The sequence below is a fragment of the Lissotriton vulgaris genome, chromosome 5 (genome assembly GCF_964263255.1).
Source record: "Lissotriton vulgaris chromosome 5, aLisVul1.2, whole genome shotgun sequence".
NCBI classification, from domain to species: Eukaryota; Metazoa; Chordata; class Amphibia; order Caudata; family Salamandridae; genus Lissotriton; species Lissotriton vulgaris.
Window position 1 is genome coordinate 1790577329 of NC_141693.1, and position 20579 is coordinate 1790597907.

General features: G+C 45.5%; 1 protein-coding gene across 4 annotated transcripts in view; it reads left to right on the top strand.

Moving 5' to 3' along the window:
• The window catches only part of GHDC (GH3 domain containing), a 240302-nt gene extending 221314 nt beyond the window's left edge, over positions 1-18988 (top strand). For all 4 annotated transcript variants that reach the window (XM_086924132.1, XM_086924134.1, XM_086924133.1 and 1 more), the window contains one exon: positions 15619-18988. In XM_086924132.1, coding sequence (XP_086780258.1) covers positions 15619-15840 — 222 coding nt within the window. In that variant the 3' untranslated portion in view covers positions 15841-18988. The remainder of the gene's footprint in view (positions 1-15618) is intronic.
• The last annotated feature ends 1591 nt before the right edge of the window (positions 18989-20579 follow it).

The following is a 20579-nucleotide window of genomic DNA, read 5'->3' on the forward strand; positions in this document are numbered from 1 at the left end:
CATCTTTATATATACTGTCATTTCCAGCCCATTGGACTGCTGACCGTGCTAATTCCTGATCTCGCATTGTACTAAGTTCATGGTAACCTATTCTTTCTTTCAGTATTTTATCGGTGTCTTGAAATACATGTTCAAGAGAACATTGTTCTGGTATGGGAGAAAGGAAACGTTTCTTGCTTTCTAGACGAATGGGTCTGTCAAAAGGATACTGTTTAGGAAGTCTCGCTCTACCTACGTACGCTATTGTTCCTTGGGTTTCTTCTACAGGATTATCTATCTCTTCCTCCTCTGATGTTTCATCCTCTTTCTCAGCTCCCCTAGCCTCGTTTTCCTTTTTGTGTATATTTACTATTTCTTTGCGGATTTTTCTGTACATGGCTTCTATGCAATTCTGTTTATCATGTTTACCATCAGTTATATTGTTACTCCAATTTATCAGTACATCCATCTCTTCTTTGCTTGTACCTGGCCAGTCTCGTTCCCTTATCAAACAATTTATCAGAAATCGTAAGATCATACTTTGTGTCTCAATCTTTTGATGTGCCATGGCCTTGCGAATGCATTCTGGTCTCTCCCCTGTTCTTATAAAATGATATATATTGTCTAGATTGTTAGTCATTTCTGGTAAAAGAATCAAATAGTTTGCAACTCGCCGTAAACGTAATGAGTATAGTACCATCCCGCCTTCGCCTGGTACTGGGTCATATCTGCAGTCTGTAACATACTCTTTAAGGGCTGCGAATGTCGCTGCCCTGGGTGTACGTTGTAATGCTAGATCTCTAAGCGTCGTTCGTTTTACTTGTGGCGGGGTGCGAAGATGACCTCCTACAGCGCCCCCTGAAGCGGAAGCGTAACCATCAACTAGCTGTGATGTTGCTGCTGGTGTCATTATTTGAAAAGTAGGTGCAGGTAATGTAGGCGGGCTCTGGGTTGTCGGTATACCGAACGGATTGTAAGGGCCGACAGTAGGAGGAACAGTAGTAGTAGTGACAGGAATAGTTGTGACAGGGACAGTGGTGACAGGAGGGGAAATAACAACGGATGAGGAAGTCGTCGAGACTTGAGGGGGTGGAGGTAACGCGTCTTGAACAGGCTGAACGGACTGAGTAGGCTGCTGTACATTGTTAGCTGGTGGTACGCGTACATTGGTATATGCAGGAGCCACGTCATCTAAATAGGAAGAAAGGAAAATGTCCGCTGCGGTCTGTTTGTGACGGAGTTTAGTCGGGACCAATGGTGGTGGCAAGTTACGGAGTGCTTCCGGGGTTGCCTTGGGCAAGCCCTCGGCAAGAACTGGATACAGTCCTGTAATAAGGGCATTTCTTTGTCTGTCTTGTTGTTCTATTCTGACTCGTTCTCCTTCTTCTAGTAACTCCGTTTCCCTAGCTTTTTCGGATTCTTCTCTACTTCTCTCTGCTTTCCTGATTTCTTTTTCTGTTCTTCTATGGGCTTCTTTACGCCATAGTTCTATGGCATTTTTCTGGGATTGTCTGGCTTTCTTTTTCCATAATGCTTCTTCTACTCTCATGATGCAATCAGCATCCCATGTCCCTGAGACAGGCCATCTATACTTCTCTTCCAGACCCTTGGTATAGTCCACCCACAAATCTAGGTACAGTATGGCATCTAAGCCATGCTTATTGTACATAAAATGTCCAGGAGTGTCCCTAGGTGGGACGGGAACTGCTTCTTCGAGTATCCTTTTCCTAGTTCCTATCTGACGTAACTTCGAGAACAGTGGCATTGTCGGATTTCTTTAAACGTGGACACAGTAAACACAGTAATGAATAGCAAAAACAGTCATTCATACCACGACATTAAAACCACATTAAAACATTTTAGACGGATATTACCTGATACATAGAAGACACATAAATACTGAAATCTCGAGTTGCAATACTAGAATACTGAATCACTGAATTACTAGATGCACTGCTAAAACAGTACAGACAATACCGGTCCCATAAAGAGACACGTCATACCGTGTCCATCGAAATGAACACGTCTGGACCAGGTCTGTGTACCCAGACCTGTCTTGACCGGGCACAAATTAATGAACCCGTCTAGATGCGTTCCCAACAACGGTACTCACCGGGAAGCAAGAACTGAAGGCCTCGGAAACTGGACTGGACTGGGCTGGTACGGCGTCTGGCTGCTACTACGCCGCATGCGCTTCGGAACAGGTGGGCCTCCGGATACCTTGGACCTTGCTCTCTCGACTAGGGGCTCTGGTCGGGATCCTCCGCATTCCTCACCGCCTCGTCTGGATGCCGGGTCGCAGTCACCGTCTCCTCCGTAGGCCTGAGGGAGATTAGCAGGAAAACCCGCAGGAGTGCACTGGTTCCGTCACAGCTGCAGAAGGGGTCAAGGGCTGCGGTACACCACCGGCGAATGGGGAAGGGGGGGGAGTCCCTATTCGGGCGCCAAATTATGTGGTAAATTAATTTTACCGTATCATTTTTCCATATAATTAAAAGTCATAAGGATAGCTTAATCAAATGAGAGGCAGAGTCCGTGGTATCTGAGTCATACGGGCTTTAATGGAATACTTCGAAGCATGGGACATCGGGTTCCATCACCACTCAGGTTCAGGAAGGGACATTCAACATTTTATTAACATCACACATTATATATAGTAAAACAGCATACATGAGTTGAATACAGTAGGCGTAACAGGTGAAAAGAGAGAGATAAGAACACATGTGCGTAACAGGAGGCGTGTAAGAAGGCGTACACATGGGCGTGCACTTGACATGTCACAGAATCATCACAAGAAACGTCACATGTGGGAGGATGCTTTAGGGAAAGTTTGCAGAATCAGCAGAAACTTATGACCTGGATGCGCGCGCAACTGAGCATGACGTGTAACCGGGGAGAGCTGGGGGCTTTGACTTTTGCACGAGTAGAGGAGACTAATGTATGGGGTGTCAGAACGACCTGCACTTAAAACATATCTGATATCGCATGTTTGGAGGATGTAGTGTCTGGAGTAAAAGGTCTCTCGGGCAGGGGCCGTTCATCACTGAATGCTAGTGTGTACATATGAATCTTCATGTAGAGTGCGGGGGCCATGGGCCTACCATGGTAACGGGAGCAGTAAATTACTTGCATGGAGACAGGAAGGCAGGGCCCTTTGCTCTGCAGCCGGGAACATGTTTACCTATTCCACTAGACTGGAATGTGTTTTAAAGGAGGCTGAGCAGATAACTTGGAGGTAAACCATCGTCTTGGCAAGCGAACCAGGCCGAGCCGGGCACTGCTCGTCTGAGGCAGGAAGTAAGGCAGAGGTCAGGGATGCATACCTAAACGGCAGCTTTCAGAGGCAGAAAAGAACTTGGAGCCTCGATTAAGGGTCTGGCTCGACTGGGCCAGAAAACATGGAGGAAAACGTGAAAGTGCACCATGTAAAGACGTTGGCACCATAGGCCTAGAAGCCTAATTAACGTGATTTTCATGCATGACTGGATAGCTGACATGTTAACGTTGGACGCAAATGTATTTGCGTCTTTCTAGCATGAACAGGAAAGAAGTTACACGACATACAAGGAACATGGGTGCATGGATAGGGTGCGAGTGGGGGACACATTGGCTACCTGAAAATTTCTATTACCTCACCACTCTCCCTGTCTCTCTGTATGCTGCTGTGCTGCAGCATTCAGAGAGAAATGACGTAGGTAGGGCAGCCGGCCGCACCAATCAGAGCGCTGGCTGCCGTGGAGGGGAGGGAGGCTGCCTGCCGCCTTCCTGATGACGACGAGCCCAAAGGAATTCAAATGCAGCGATGGCGGGAGTCTGGACTTAAGAAGCCAAGGTAAGTTTAAGTTCCCCCCCCCCCCCACGCCCGTAATGCCGTCCGCGACTGCATGTGGGTCTGCTTTTTTAATCACTTTAATTACACGAGGAGGGGTACAGCGTAAGGGGCAAAAGAAGCAGGAAGGGGAAAAAGATTTGCTGGCTCCTCCGTTTCAAGTGCCACCAACCATGCTTTTGAAAGCCTCTATGTCACCCACACGAATTCCAATACCACCGAGATGTGCAGTCAATTTACAACAATGTGCATAAGTATCGTAGAATGGGTGTTATGGAGGACGTTTGGAGGGGTGAAAGCTTCAGCAGGCGGTGCACTTATTTCTACCCACATTTAATTTAACGTGCGTTTCTTGGGATGCGTATCTATGTCTGTCAGGTGTGTATTTTTGACTCAGGCGCGTTTCTCACGGCCTGCGCATGGTTACATAAAGTATAATTTCTACACTCGCCCAGCAGCCACTGCAATTCTTAATTTACAAACGGTTTGTAAGTTAAGAATTGTGGTGGCTGCTGGGCGAGAATAGAAATTATACTTTATGTCACCATGCGCAGGCCGTGAGAAACGTCAGAAAACCATGTTTTCTTGTGGTTTTCTGACATTTTGCGCATTCTTGTTGCTTTTAAGTCTAAGGCCGCTTAAGCAGCGTGTCCTCGTGTGCCTAAAAAAACCTCTGTGTATCTTCTCTCTAAAACGTTAGCCCGCAGCCGCAGGCTTGACTTATGTGAGGTAATGTTTGACTTCTAACAGAAAAAACTTTCAGTTCCACTGCAACAATGGTTTGGTCTCAATGGTAGGTGCAGCGTTTCTTGCTCCAAATGTCTTTGCCACATGTATGTTTTGTAGATTCAGATTGCCATGCTTTACAAACCTCTGCCATCTATCCGTATTTACTGCCTAAATGCAATTCTGCTGTGGCTGAATCTGGCACTCACTTGCTCAACTCGACTCCTTCTGGCCTTTCGCTAGTCTATTAGTACATCTCTGAATTTCACAATAGCGAGAGCCGCTGGAGACAATCGATTTCGTGCCAGCTCCGTATTCCACATCATTATGGATTTTATCTACCAGTTGTTGCATAATTTGCAGATTTCCAAAAAATTATTGAAGCTCAAACGACTGAAGTTAGTAAAAAGATAGCACAGGTGGTGGTGCGCAGAGACATGCATTTTTTGCAAAAATTAAGTGGTCACCTTTGAATTGCTGATGGCTGTATTTACGTTAAGCTGGTAGTAAATGAGGTGAGATATTTGGCCATATAGTATTATTGTGCATTGCAATGTCACAAGAGTGAAGTAATACTTATATAGTGTGTGCAGCAGTGTGCTACATAATTTACATTTTCTTTTTGCAAAGTTTAGTCAACCCCATCGTTAAAATTGATCTTTCTTTGCTGCATAATTCCAGTGGCCCTGTATAGAAGCCATTGCATTCCTATTCATTTTAAGTGTGCCTAAGCCCCTGGAAAGTTCTAAACATGCATGCATACTTCTGTTTTTTGAATGCTACCACCATGCCCCCAGGGAGGTCGCCAACTGCGCACGCGGAGCAGGGAACATTCAAATGATAAACTGGACTGACTTTGTAGGTTATCTCTCCTCTACAGCAAGACGCTCGTTGGTCTGCTCTTCCTTGAACTGGACTGCAATTCTAAACTCACGATTGCAAAGTTCACCTTTGTTGTGAGCTTACCAGTACATGAAAATGAATTTTAACCGAAAAAATGAAACTTTATTGCAAGTGTTTTTTTTAATGTGTGTTTTGTGAGAGCAGACACAGCTGCACTACATCAACAGAGGATTGTCCGAATGGGGTGGGTGGCAGGGAGAGGCGCAGTAATGGTTGAGGTCCGGGGTTGGCTTGTTTTTACACTTTTGTTAAGACCTTGGTGTCTTTTGGGCCTCAGTTATGATTATGATAGCGTTTTCCAGCCCCTGCAAAAGCACGATTATGAGCTGGGGTGGAGTTTACCAAACGTGGCCAATTTCTTACCTGTGGCGGTCTGGACTCTGCCAGTCACCGCTGTGTACTGGCGAGTCTGGTCACCATCCAGGCCGCCTGAGCCTAGTTCATGTAGATTTTTCCCTCCCTGGTGGTCGACCCGAGCCTTTTTGAAACAGTATGTTTTCACTCCTGAGCCGGTTATTCCTTGGGGATTCATACTACCCTCCCTTTGTGACTTTGTCGGATTGCTCCTGGGGCCATCGCTGAGACATCAAATGCCGGAGCATCAAATTTTGCGCACAGCTTCTTTCCTTGGGAGAGAACCCCCTGTAGGTTGTTCACGTCTCCCTATGCTCGCTCGCTGCGGTGCAGTATGACCATAATTTTACGCCCTACCACTTTCAAATGTCACCAGCCGCCACTGAGTGCAGGTGTTCACGGACAACACCACCGCCATGTGATATTGCAACAAACAGGGCGGGGTGGGGTCGTGGACCCTCTGCCAGCAGGCTCTGCACCTCTGGCAGTGGCTGGAACATCAGGGGGTGACCCTGGTGGTTCAACACCTGGCAGGTTCCCTGAACACCAGGGCGGACAAGCTCAGCCGACGGTGCCTGATGGATCACGAATGGCGTCTGAACTCGGACGTGGCGCAAGGCCTCTTTCTGCAGTGGGGAGAGCTTTGGTTAAATCTATTCACCACCGAAGAGAACGCGCAATGTCATCAGTTCTGTGCGTTTGAATTTCCAAGGCGGCACTTGCTCGGGGACGCTTTTCATCGCGAGTGGAGTTGCGGTCTGTTGTACGCCTTTCCGCCTATACCACTTCTGCCCAGAGTGCTGAATAAAATCAAGTGCGACCGGGCCCAAGTCATCCTTGTGGCTCCGGACTGGGTGCAAAGGTACTGGTATCCCGAGCTACTCAGTACGTCAGTCGATACCCCAATTCGTCTGCCTCTTCAGGAGGACCTTCTGTCGCAGCAGCAGGGGACGGTCCTCCACCCGAACCTGTCCAGTCTCCACCATGCTTGGAGATTGAGCGGCGACAGTTGAGGCCATTTGACTTGCCTCCTGAAGTCTGTACTGTGATTCTGACAGCCAGGCGTCCCTCCACAAAGTCGCTATACGCCTGCAGGTGGAACAGATTTGTGGCATGGTGCACAGCAAAGGCTGTTTATCCTCTCAATGCCCCTCTTTCTGAGGTTCTCCTCTTCCTTCTTTCTCTTCTGCTCTGTTCTGGGCACTATCAAGGGCTACCTTTCTGCACTTGCAGCCTTCTTAAGGCTACCTGATCAGCCATCTTTGTTCAAGTCCCCCATTGTAAATAGGTTCTTGAAGGGCATCACTCATATGTTCCCCCCTGTTCCTTTCGTGATGCCTCAGTGGGACTTGAACCTTGTACTAACTTATCTGATGTGCGCTCCCTTCGAGCCACTTCACAACTGTCCTATCCGTCTTCTTACCCTTTCCTGGTTGCCATCACCTCTGCCAGAAGAGTGAGTGAGCTCCGGGCTCTTTCTTCCAAACCTCCTTACCTCTCTGTCCATCCGGACAAGGTTGTGTTGCGGGCAAGACCCTCTTTCCTGCCCAAGGTAGTCACAGCCTTCCATATTGGGCAGTCCATCACCTTACCCACCTTCTTTCTGCCTCCGCATCCCTCCAAAGAGGAAGAGCAGCTCCACCGTCTGGACCCAAAATGTGCGCTTTCCTTCTATCTAGATCGCACACGCCAGTTCCGGGTGGATGACCAACTCTTTATTGGTTACGTGGGAGCTAAGTAGGGACGGGCGGTGCAGAAACGGACCATCTCTCGGTGGGTCATTTTGTGCATCAAGGCATGCTACTCCTTGGCTAAAAAGGAACCTCCTGTTGGCTGAGGGCCCATTCCACTCGGGGCACGGCGGCTACTACTGCCCTGGGTCGGGGAGTCCCCTTGCAGGACATCTGTCAGGCAGCTACATGGTCCTCGCTGCACACATTCGCAAGACACTACTGCCTGGACATCCAAGTCCGGAGGGATGGCTTCTTTGGCCGTTCCGTCCTCCAGGACTTTCTGGTGTGATTATTGGTTCGCAGACTCACCACCGGGGTTGGTATTGCTGGGGTATCTATTCTAATGTAAGGAATCTAATACTAACCTGTTTCTTTCAGATGAACAAGTTACTTACCTTCGGTAACAATATATCTGTAAGAAACAGTAGTTAGTATTAGATTCCTTACCGACCCACCCATCCTCCCCGTTCTGCGAACCGATCTCTAGGGTTTAGGTCATCCCCTTTCAGGGCCCTAGTTTCATGGCACCAGTGTTGGTTCTATCATGGCTCTGCGTATCTGGCGCGGAAAAGCTGTGTATAATAACTCACATCTGCGCGCGAGTGCGGCGTCTAATTACTCCGGCGACGTCATTCCGGCGCTAACGACTCCGACAATGGATGCAGAGCTGCGGATGACGCCTACCGACGCGCAGGGTTATTGCTACGCAAAAGTTTTCGGATCCAGTCTGACGCCTGGGGATATTCTAAGGTAAGGAATCTAATACTAACTACTGTTTCTTACAGATATATCGTTACCGAAGGTAAGTAACTTGTTCATTATGGCGCTCATGGGTTTGAGGGCTGGTGTTGCTCGACCACAGTAAACTGAAACATAAACACTGAGCTGGCAACCTATTATATAATGGAGCATAGTCTTCAGATCACGGCTTGCCATTCTGTTTGTGCTAGCTCACCTTTCATTTTTCAAGGCAAATGCATTAAGTTTAGTAATGGTATCTAGAGAGTTATGAAATTTGTAAACTACTTTACAGGAAATATATTCTAATTTGACAGTGGAATTGCTTAATTTTGCTCAGCTCTGGCTTCAGGTCACAGGTTCTTGTGAGGTTGGAAAACGAGTAAAGGAAATGGGACTAGATGATAGATGTTTGTGAAAAATAGGACAACTATTATGAGTGTTCAATAAGAGGTGCTACGGTCGGAGTAATTAAAAACTGAGTAGCATACTGTTTTAACAGCTTGCATGACGCATTGAAGTGAATCCAGCTGAAGCAGGACAAAAATAATAAAATGTTACTTTTGCAAGCTATTGTTCGTGGCATGGACCGGCACAACAGAACACAGCGCAGTCCCTGACAGACCACTCCTCGGTGTGCACAGCACTACATCACTGCACTGTATAAAAAACTGCCAACATGCACCTGCACCAGCACCATAAATGCTGTGCTGCGTGAAAGTAGCAGCATGCAGGGATTAAATCACTAGGCAGCAGGTATCACTTCAGGCACGGTAGGCCAAACTGAACCTTAGAGGCTGGCCCTGCCTGTTCAGAAGATTAAAGCATGTCACACGACAGTGAATGACTGTCTGTCACCAGACCAGCCAACCTTACATGATTTCATTTACACTACACATTGTACATGCTGCGTGGCGTGCTCAGCTGCATGGCCTTCCGGGTGGGGCAGGGCGGCTACGGTAAGACAGTATCTTGTCATGCGCAGTGTAAACTGCATGTGCGTCATCTCCTGCAGTAGGATAGGACCAATGTGCCAGAAGTCTGGACCTGTAAGTGCCACAGAAGCTGAAGGTCAGAGTTAAGACCAGTAGTTGGTAGTCACTATAATATATTGCTAATGTCTTGTTCTCTCTGGTGAGGCCGGGCCAGGGCTGCTGTACTCAGATCAGGGAGTAGGGGTTGTGAGACTTGAGCCTTTATGATATTGCGACTGACACTGAGCCTGCAGGCCTGTGAGTGCATTGCATGCCATTAATGCTTCTTTATTACTGATTGGTGGGTCCAGTCGCTGCAGGGAGTGCAAAGCTGGCTGAGTGTTCTAAAATATCTGTGTACTAGAGTAAAGGTCCCATGTGGTCAAACGAAATCTTGTGTGGAGGTAGTATGATCAAACAGGCCAAGGACCGTGTGATCAGTGTCCCGCTCGTAAAGGTCTAATGGTAAGATATGTGTGATAAAACAAACTGACACATACCAGTTTGGTAAAGTTCCCAGTGTAAGGATTAAGTTCCATCTGTGTGGTAAAGAGCCTGACGTGTGGCAAATATCTGTGTGGTAAAGTAAGTCACTGGGTTTGGGTTAAGATCCTGCCTCGTGATTGTGTGCTGAATGCCCGAATACCGAGGCATGTATTAAAAATGTCTTGTGTGATGCAGGTTTCATTCCATGTGGTAAATGTTTGTGTGGATAGAAGGTCCCTGGTGCTGTAGGGTCCAACTTGGTAAAAATGTGTTTCGAGTGTTGTGAAGTGTATCTGTTCATCAGACAGACTGGCTTGGAAGCACTGCATGCGCCGCAAGGCTCTGGGACCCACTGGGGACACTGACATTACACCCATCACTGCTCAGAGACCAGCCTGAAAGCACTATGTGCTAGGTGAGGCTCTATCTGTGGTGTGACACACACCCATTGTTCCCTATACAGCCTGGATCTGTAGCACACGAATTTAAGGTGCTTACTAACCTTTTATGGCCAAAACAATCAATGTTCATGTTCCACAGCAAGCTTCTTACGCTATTGTTCCTGAAAACTAGAAAGGTGCCCTCTAGGGATAGGATTGTCTCTGTGCAATTGCGAAAGTATGAACAAACTGTACCTCAGATGCATTCCCTCTTGTCTTTGAGGGTTTCTTTAAGGCTTTTTAGCATTAAGACAGCTTGTTCTGCTATTTTCTTTACAGAGCCATACATGCATACTTTATGAATAAAAAATGATGTAACATAATTTAACCCAGATCCTGACTCAAGTTTGCATTTATTTTATCTGGTTTTTTTGTCAGCAGTTTCTGAGTTCAAACCTACAAACAACTCCTATAGTAAGACACTGAGTCAAGGAGAGAGTGACTTGGGTATCCATTTGGAGTGCAATAGCACATGAGGCCCTGGCTATAGGTGGTTGACAATGGTACCCTAAACAGATGGTGCTCCAGAAGCTGTGACGTCACCAGACCAACAAACGGTCTGACAGCACATTTCTTCTTGTATGGTTGGGCTACCTAAGTCTTAGAAGATGCCTAGAGCCTTCAAAGTTTTCTCGGGGGCAGGGGGAACCTCCTATTAAAACATTACTATGAGGAAAGCTCCCTTGCTGAAATTCAGATTGGGTATTACATCTGGTCTTCAGCAGTGGCAGCTGAGGATGTGGGTGGAGCCAACAGAGTAAGTGGGTGGAGCCAGTGGAGGGATTGGGTGGAGCCAGGGAAGTGGGTGTGGCTTCTCCCCCCAAAAAATTGAGTACCTGGACTTCATATTTTACAAATTAAGCACTGGGCAGTGGTCCACCACTGCCAACTCTCAAACAATAAAAACACTGTCCTGTTTAATTTAAGTAAAATGGGCTGCATTAAAAAAAAACTTTATACAAAAGCACAGACATGGAGTGCTGCTGTCCCCATATGGCCTCCATCCCTGTGATAGCCTCCAATTGGAGTGACTCACAAGTAGCGACCTAGCTCAGTAATACTCATAAAGTATGTCAGACTGGCGACCACCTTCGCTTCAGAATCTTCCATTAACCAACCTGTGTGTATAGTTAAAATAAATATTACTGGTCGCAAATTATGACCAGGATTTTGCAAGCAGAAAATTTGAAATCTGCCCAGTGTTATGTAAAGCAAGTGGTTCGCTGATGACTGTGGGTGGATGAAACTCTTTCTATGACTGGAGTAATTTCCTTTAAGTAAAAAAAACTTCATTTCTTGAAGCTTTTACCATCTACTTTACACTACTCCAAGAACGTTTCAAGCAGTTTCTAAATAAAACAAGCATTGGCACATGTCTGGTGCATTATCTTCTGATCTTTTGACGTGGTATTTGCTTACTTTGTGAAAACTTTTTGTGTGAAGACATGCATTGTATGAAAACAAGCATTGCCTAAAACGGAAAGATAGCTCAGCCAGTTGAGCTGCTACTGCGGAACTCCTTGTGAGCTCAAGCCTATAGACTTTAATTGTTGAGGACCATTTTGGCCTTTTATCCTGTGCCCATTGAAACTATTTAGAAGAAGTTACTATAATAATGTTTATGTGGCTTTGTGAACGATTTCAATGCTGTCCGGAGGTGAAATTGTCCTTCTGCAAAGAACTAACAGAGTTCCTTTGAAATAAACAATATCTGACATATGGGTACTTAGGTCCCAAATCCATGGAGATGGTCTGGGGCTCCAGAAAATAAGCATTTAGCCCGGAATAAGGATTGCACATTCTGATTGGACAAAGGGCACGCAATGGTAAGCTTTCTGGCATCTCATTGGTTGTTTCCAAATGCCTTAAAAGTGCTAACAACACAAAGGTTTCCAGGCATTAACAGTGATAATAGTACTGCTTGCAGTTGGTGGAGGGCTTGACCTCCAAGCTGGTAGACGGGCTGGATCAACATAAGACCAGCAGGGCACTATACCCCCCTCTTGACTCAGCATATAAGGATGCAATTGTTCACGTTGGTAATTATTTTACCTCGAAAGGGAAAGGAAATAGGGTGGCCTTGAACCCCCCCGCTACTAGTAAACCATGGTATACGCCACTGTGCAAGGGCAAAAGGAATCAGCTAACAAAAGCCCTAACCTTGGGGGATCCTTCGATGGTTAGAGCGGCCAGGAAGGATTACCTCAAGGTTCAATTAAAGGCCAAAAGTGAGTGGGAGGAACAGCATTGGCTGGATCTATCCAATGCTGTTAAAAGTAGGAACCCGAACCTCTTTTGGGATCTGATCAATGGTTCTAGACGTAGGAAAACGCAACCCTTGGCTGTCCATATAACCAGCCAGCAGTGGTTTGACCATTTCTCACTACTGTATGGTGGAAATGTGGAAAAGCCCTGCTGTGAGGTAGTTAGTCGGTGGGATGGTGGTCTCGTAGGGGCGGACGAGCCTCCCTTTACGTCTATAGAAGTAGAGACGGCGATTAGACATCTAATCCCGAGGAAGGCAGCCGGACAAGATGGGATCCCCGGAGATTTGTTGATAGCTGAGCCGCAGGTTTGGGCTAAATTAATTGCCACAATCATGAATCTGATCTCCCGGGGTCACCAGGTTCCTGAATCTTGGAAGGGGGCGGAGGTCGTCACTGTGTACAAGAAGGGGGCTAGAGAGGACCCTGCGAATTACAGGCCCATAAGTCTGATTGATATAATTCAGAAAGTAGTCGGCAGGGTCATCATTTCAAGAGTAGGAGATTGGATAGAGGGGGACAGTATTCTCTCGCACCTGCAGGCGGGTTTTAGAAGGAAGGTAGGCACGATGGATCAGGTCTTTCGCTTTTTTGTTATCTATTGGAAGGAAGTCACCATCAAGAAAGGCAGTCTATATATGGCCTTTATAGATCTCAAAACTGCATTTGACCTGATCCCACGTGCAAAATTATGGGAGATTTTAGGTGAAATGGGATTCCCATGTGGTCTCCTGTCCCTTGTCATAAGGCTCCACGAGGGGAACTATGCAAGGGTTAGATGGGGATCCCAGGGGAATTTGACCGAGAAAATCCCTGTGCAAAGAGGAGTTCGCCAGGGCTGTGTTATGGCTCCGACTCTTTTCTCCCTATTTGTGAATGGAGTGGTGGACCATCTGAAGGGGGAGGAGTCGGATGCTCCATCCCTGGCGGGGGAAAGAATCCCCACTCTCCTCTTCGCCGACGACACCATACTAATCTCCAAATCCCCTGTGGGCTTACAAAAACTCCTGAATCGGTTTAGCTCCTTTTGTACAGCTAGAGGCTTAACCATCAACACCTCAAAAACTAAACTGATGGCATTCTCCCCCTCTAAGAGATTTACAAATAACTTCTTGTTGAACGATGTCCCCTTGGAGTTGGTCGAGTCCTTTGACTACCTTGGAGTTAGGATAAATAGCCGTATGACATGGAAGGATCATTTGGCCAAAATGTTACTCAACCATCAAAGGGTATCGGGGATGGTCCTGAGGGAATTCCGTGAATCCAGCAGTAAACCTATATCCCCGGCGATGGCCATTTATGAGGGCCAGATCCTCCCAGCTGCATTATACGGCGCTGAATTATGGGGGTTCGAAAATGTATCCGATCTAACAACTGCGGAAAACAAATTTTTAAGAAAGTTGGTGGCTCTCCCTGCCTCCACCCCTTTAGTTCCCCTAAGACTAGATCTGGGCAAGAGAGCATTAAATGACCTGGTAAGACTACGCCCGTTGCTTTATTGGACCCGCCTACGAAGGACGGAAGAACTTGCTAAATATGCTGAGGGGCTGGATGATCTCCTCCTATTGGATACCGGGAAAAAAATTGGATGGTTGCACAAATTGAAGGACTTAGTGCTCAAGTTAGGCCTAAGAGATGCTTGGGAGACACAATCGCCGCCATCAAAGGAGGTCATTAAAAAGCTATACTGGGACTGGGTCCAGAGTAACATGTGGAGGGACCTAGGAGGAGGCACTCTTACGGACCTATTTTTGTCATTTAAATGCACGAGGAAATTAGAGCCTTTCTTGGACTTGATAACCAAACCCCTTGACCGTGCTCTATATATAAAACTGCGTTATGGGACACTTTCGGTGCATGACTTCACGTCAAGATGGTCTAATTCTGATACCCTCCTGCGTTCATGCCCTGGATGTGCGGCACCAACTGAGTCAGTGGCCCACGTATTTTTCGCCTGCCCTGCTTATAAAGGGGCGCGCAAATTTTGGCTGAAACCTGTGTGCAGGGAATTGGGTTTGAGGTGCCACAGATCAGCCCTTCGGGTCCTCTCTACTGACTCCTCATCTTCCTTTATGATTTGCGGGGTAGCAAAGTTTTTAGGAAGTGTATGGATGACACGATCCCGCCTATTGAAACTGCAGCCGTGAGGTTAATATACTGATGGGGATCTATGAGTATCAAATCGGTGTTGGAGTTGCAAATCGTTTTTTTAATTGTATCTTAAATATTTTTATCTGATGGAAATGTATTGTATTGTATATGTTTACTTTTATGGTGACAAAGTCGCCGAATAAAGTACTTTGATATATAATAAAACAAGCATTGGCACATGTCTGGTGCATTATCTTCTGATCTTTTGACGTGGTATTTGCTTACTTTGTGAAAACTTTTTGTGTGAAGACATGCATTGTATGAAAACAAGCATTGCCTAAAACGGAAAGATAGCTCAGCCAGTTGAGCTGCTACTGCGGAACTCCTTGTGAGCTCAAGCCTATAGACTTTAATTGTTGAGGACCATTTTGGCCTTTTATCCTGTGCCCATTGAAACTATTTAGAAGAAGTTACTATAATAATGTTTATGTGGCTTTGTGAACGATTTCAATGCTGTCCGGAGGTGAAATTGTCCTTCTGCAAAGAACTAACAGAGTTCCTTTGAAATAAACAATATCTGACATATGGGTACTTAGGTCCCAAATCCATGGAGATGGTCTGGGGCTCCAGAAAATAAGCATTTAGCCCGGAATAAGGATTGCACATTCTGATTGGACAAAGGGCACGCAATGGTAAGCTTTCTGGCATCTCATTGGTTGTTTCCAAATGCCTTAAAAGTGCTAACAACACAAAGGTTTCCAGGCATTAACAGTGATAATAGTACTGCTTGCACTGAGATGACAATGATCGAATGTGCAGGTCTTGGTCAAAGAGTGAGTTTTTGTTTTGTTTTCCTAACTTTTTGGACTTGAAAATGTATCCCTACCAAAGTTGGACTGTCCTGTAGGGACACCTGGAATGTCCCAGAGAGACCTGTTGGTCAGTGAAAGCCAGTTTGTGCTGGGCTGAGCTTGAGATATGGCTGCTCTGCCTCAGCTCTCCTGGCCAATTGGGTAACTGTAACTATAACTGTGTGGGGTCCAGTTAGACTTATTTTCATGCAGCTTTGTATTTTAATGTTCCCTTTTCATGTTTCTGCAGCTGGATCAATGTCTCCAGGAAGACATCCCTGTCTACAGGGCACTACGGATCAAAGGAAGCATTGGGCACACACGTGTCCATCTCGTACAAGCAGGGGCTTTCACACGCTTCCGCCGCTTCATCGTTTCTGGTTCTGGGATCCCCTACGACCAGCTTCAGATGCCTAGAGTCCTGAGAAGGAAGGAGCTAGCCGACTTCATGCAGCGTCAGATCATCTCCTGAAGGAGCCACGATTCCCCAAACACTTGCTATTTGTCAGTGTATCTGGTGTGCCAGAAAAGGTGCACTTCAAAGGGAACAGATTGGGGGAGGCTGATGGAAGAGTGCTTGGGCTTAGCAGCAGAATGAAAGTTGCTAACTCTGTTTCTTACTTAATTGTAAATGTTGCCCCCTAAGACCAACCCCATAGTCAGTATTATGAACATGCAGAAAGGGACCTCTATGACGAGTTGTACACGAAGGATGAATGTATTCTTTCCTCGCTTCCCACCAAGCATCAACATTCATTCATTTGAGCTGGGTTCTTTTTCATAGGACACACATGGTATATAGGCGTGGTCTCCCACCTACTTACCCTGGCATGCTATTAGCATGTAGAGGAATTAACTATGAGAGACTTGATCCAGGAGACCACCTTGAGGCGTGCCCACAAATATGTGATCTCTTTGTGTTTCCCCTGCCAAGCTGTTAACCTACAGAGAATTCAGTCTGATGGTCTCCTTGAGGGGTCGCACTTGAAGGATAGACTTGTACTCCCTTTCTTCTCCTTTCCAAGCCCTCAAAATACAGACTTGAGCAAGTAGGTCTTGTTGCTGGCTCACTAATGAGAGACTGACTTGTTCTCGACTTGAAACTGCTGTCGTGCTATTTAACCTGCAGTCGTTTGAGGTAGGTCTCCTTGAGCCATCGCTGTAGGTGGTGTCTTCATGAGGGAGTGCACATTCTGCGGACCTGTTGCCTCATGCCCCAGTAACCCTCCGCCCGCCCCCCCCCTCAGCCCAACTCACCATGATGAGCTACAATTTGTCTGTCTGTGCTTTACTCTGCACCCTCTGATCTTGTCATTCATACTGTTGCTCTTTGTTGTCCATTAAGCCCAGTGTTGCACACATTGTGAAATACTCCCTCTGGCTCTATGGATATCTTGACAGGGCTGCTGAGAAGCGGTCTGGAATCATTTCCCAGGAGCCGCTGTGATACCTTAGTAGGCTATTGCACCTGCTAGAGAGATTTGTGAAGATAGTAGTTTGATTCCAGGCATGCACATCCCCCCTTATAATGTCAGTATAATGAGTACCATTCATTTTGATACTAGTAACATTACTTACTTTCAGGACTCACATTGTTTTTCGATGGGAGGCTAATGCTAGGCTGAGAAAAATGCAAAGGTTTCGGCTTCTCCTCTACTGTTCAAGATACTTTATTTTTAGAGGACTGATGTTCAGAGAACAGTTTTTACCTTTGTATTTCGTGCATACCCATGAAGTGCTCTTTGTAAATTGGGAAATGTTTAAATAGATTATATATTAATATATTATCTACTAAAGAAAATCAAAGGAAGAAATGGGGGAGAGGTGTTTTTGGAAACCAATCCCAACGTCATTATTTATGTATTTAAATTATGCTGAGGATTATAAAATATCACTTGAGTCTCTTATAGATCTAAGGCCAGGCATAAAATGAAACAGTGTCGTGTTTTTTCTAGTGACCTACATACAGCGAGAAGAATGTTCAAAGTTCATTAGCCTACTTCTAACCAACCACACATTAAAAAAATACTGAGGCGTCCACATGCCCCTCTTCTGCTTAGCCGTTCTGCTTGTGCTATACTTAAAAAATAAGATAAATTAGTACAGCAACATTGTAGAAGGTTACAATGCTGCAATGTTACACTTTCTCTGTTAAATGCTTTAGCATATTCAACTTTACCAAGAGTAAACGAGTGTTTACAAAATTTCACATTAAGGACCCTTCTCACCGAGACACTGCATCTTCTAAATATGTTGAAGATTGCCTCATTCAGTGGCAGAACCAAAGGGGTTGAAAAGTAGTTCACGCATTGCGCAAAAATGTTTCCATTAATCACACCGCCTGATGCTTTTCGATGTCTCCCAAATGTTGGTGTGGCACATTAGACCCTTGATTTGTTATTTATCTCAAAACTATTCATTGGCTAGAGTCCTTGTCCAATAGAGAGCTGGCAGTTTACAACCCTTTTCTTATTTATCTGTTCAGCACTGTAACTTTGAGTCCCATAGAGATCTGCCTGAGCCTTTCAACATGTATATGCTGCTGTTACACAGGGCCTGATTATGAGTTTGGCGGTAAGGGGACTGCCGTTGAAACTGCTTCTGAAACCCAGCCGCCTAGTCGGCATCTGCCCACCGTATTACAATGTTGGTGGTTTGAAGAACGAAAGACCGCTGGAGCACCTCCGTCACCGCCAGCCATTCGCAGATCGCTGTGGCAGCGGTAGGGAGAAAGCAGCTGTCAGAAGGCAGTACAGTAAAGTTCACCACCGTCAGAATTACAAGTTTACTTTCTGTTGACCATACCATGGCGGGAAGACTGCCTGCTTCGAGTCGGCGGAATCGAAGGAATTGGGGTTCATACTCACCCATTTCCTTTTCGTACTATCACTCTCCCACGTTGGTCCCTTTTTCAGGTCCCCCCTTCACAGCAGCATCTTGACCCTGAAGAAAACAACCCTTTGACTGGACTGGGCACATATGGTTCGGACTCCAGCAATGGGAAAGTACTGGTGGTAGGTATTTTTTCACATGTGAAATGCAAATGTGTACTCTGCAGTCAGAATATACACACCTGCATCAACACATAAGAAAAGATATTCCCCCCCCTCAGAAACCACCGCTGGGCCAGTGGTGACATCGTAATACGTCGGGTGGGAGACCGCAGCGGTCTTATTGGGACTGCTTCCATGGCAGTAAGATAGCCAGGCTCCTAATTAGACCCTAAATCTGTTAACGTTGTTTGGTATTTTATTTCTACAATCAAATTCTCAATTCTTGCAAAGGTATTTGTAAGATGAAGCCAAAATGTTTGCCATATCCCCGATTTCAATTAACAAGTGTATGTATGTAGTGATATTTATATATATATATATATATATAATGAAAAACCAACGGTAAACCAATTAATTATTTATTCCTTCTATACAAACAAAACTTGAAATACACAAACATTACAAATTCTAAAGTTATAGTTCTTCCATAAATTAATAATGTATGCTTTTTTTTTAAACTCTTTATTCGTGACTGTCAGTTATTACATTTTACATTTATTCATATCATCGTTCAGCAAAGATTAATAATGTATGCTTCACCTTCAAATTAATAAAATTAATATAATTTTATTTTTTGTTTATCTGCAAAGCAAATTCAAAATACACAAAAACTTATACCTTTTAATTTTTTAATTACACATCATCTTCACATTATTATAACTACCTCACCTCCATACACAATGCATTGAACTCGGCAGCCACACTTTATTTACTATAGCTTTTACCTTTTTTCAAGCACTGCTTATACCCTTTTATACCATCTAAAATAATAGAATGTATAAGAGCAATTATGAGATTTCAAATCACATCCTTTGTGAGAACAGTGCATGGTACAGTGGAGTGGACTGGTGTGTTGTGCAGTGTCGGAAAGTGTCCTAGAGTAACACAGATTGATTAAAATGTTGTACAAACATGTGAGTGGCATAGAGCAGAGTGCGGCATAGGGTATGGTAGAGTGGAGTGGGATAAACTATCATACAGTTCAGTGGCATAGAGTGGCGTACAGTGTGGTACTGTAGAGTGCAGTAGTGGAGGGGTGTATAGCGGCGTAGAGTGGAGTACAGTGTTGTAAAGTGCTGTATAGTAAAGTAGAGATATGTACACAGTATTGTTGTGCAGTGTACTGCTACACAGTGGAGTATAATGTGGCACATTGGAGGGTGTTGACTGTTAAGTGGAGTATAGCGTTGAGCGGAGCACAGTAAAGCGGAGCTGGATAGAGTGGAGTGGCGTGCAATACATTAGCATACAATAGGGTGGCGTTGTGTGGAGTGGCATAGAGTGGAATAGTATAGAGTGAGGTGGAGTTATGTACAGTGAAATAGCGTAGAGTGGAGTGATATACTGTGGAGTGGAGTTGATGCAGTGGCCTACAGTGGAGAGAGGTATAGTAGAGTGGCATACAGTAGTGTAGTAGAGTAGCATAAACTTAAATAGCGTACAGTGGAGTAGAGTAAAAGACTGTCATACACTGGAGTGGAGTAGTGTGAAGTAGAGTGGGGTGGCATAGAGTCACATAGCGTAGAGTTGAGTGAATTAGAGTAGTTGCATAAAGAGGAATAGCATATAATGGAGTGGAGTAGCATAGAGTGGAATTCCATGCTGTGGAATGGCGTAGAGTAGAGTGGGATACAGTAGAATAGCATATTGTGGAATAGCGAAGAGTGGAATGTGGTAGGCTAGAATAGCGTACAGTGGAGTAACGTAGATTGCAGTGGTGTACTGTGGAGCAGCATGCAGGGGAATGATGTGCAGTGTAGTTGCATACAGTGGAATAGCATAGGGTAGAACAGCGTGTAATGGAGTGTTGTAAAGTGGAGTGGCAAAAGTAGAGTTGCGTATAATGGAATAGCGTAGACTGGAGTGACGTGGAATGGCATAGAGTGGAGTGGGGTAGAATAGAGTGGTAAAGAGTGGAGTGATGTACAGTGGAATAGTGTAGAGAGGATTGACTGTGTAGTGGCATAGACTGGGGTGGCATACAGTCCAGTGGTGCACAGAGCAGTGGCTTAGAGTAAAGTGTACTGTAGTAGAGTGAACTGGCATACAGTGGAATAGAGTGGAGTGGTGTAGAGTGGACTGGCAGAGAGAGGTACAGTATAGTGGCATACAGTGGAATAGAATGGAGTGAGGTACAGTATGGTGGCCTACGCGGAAT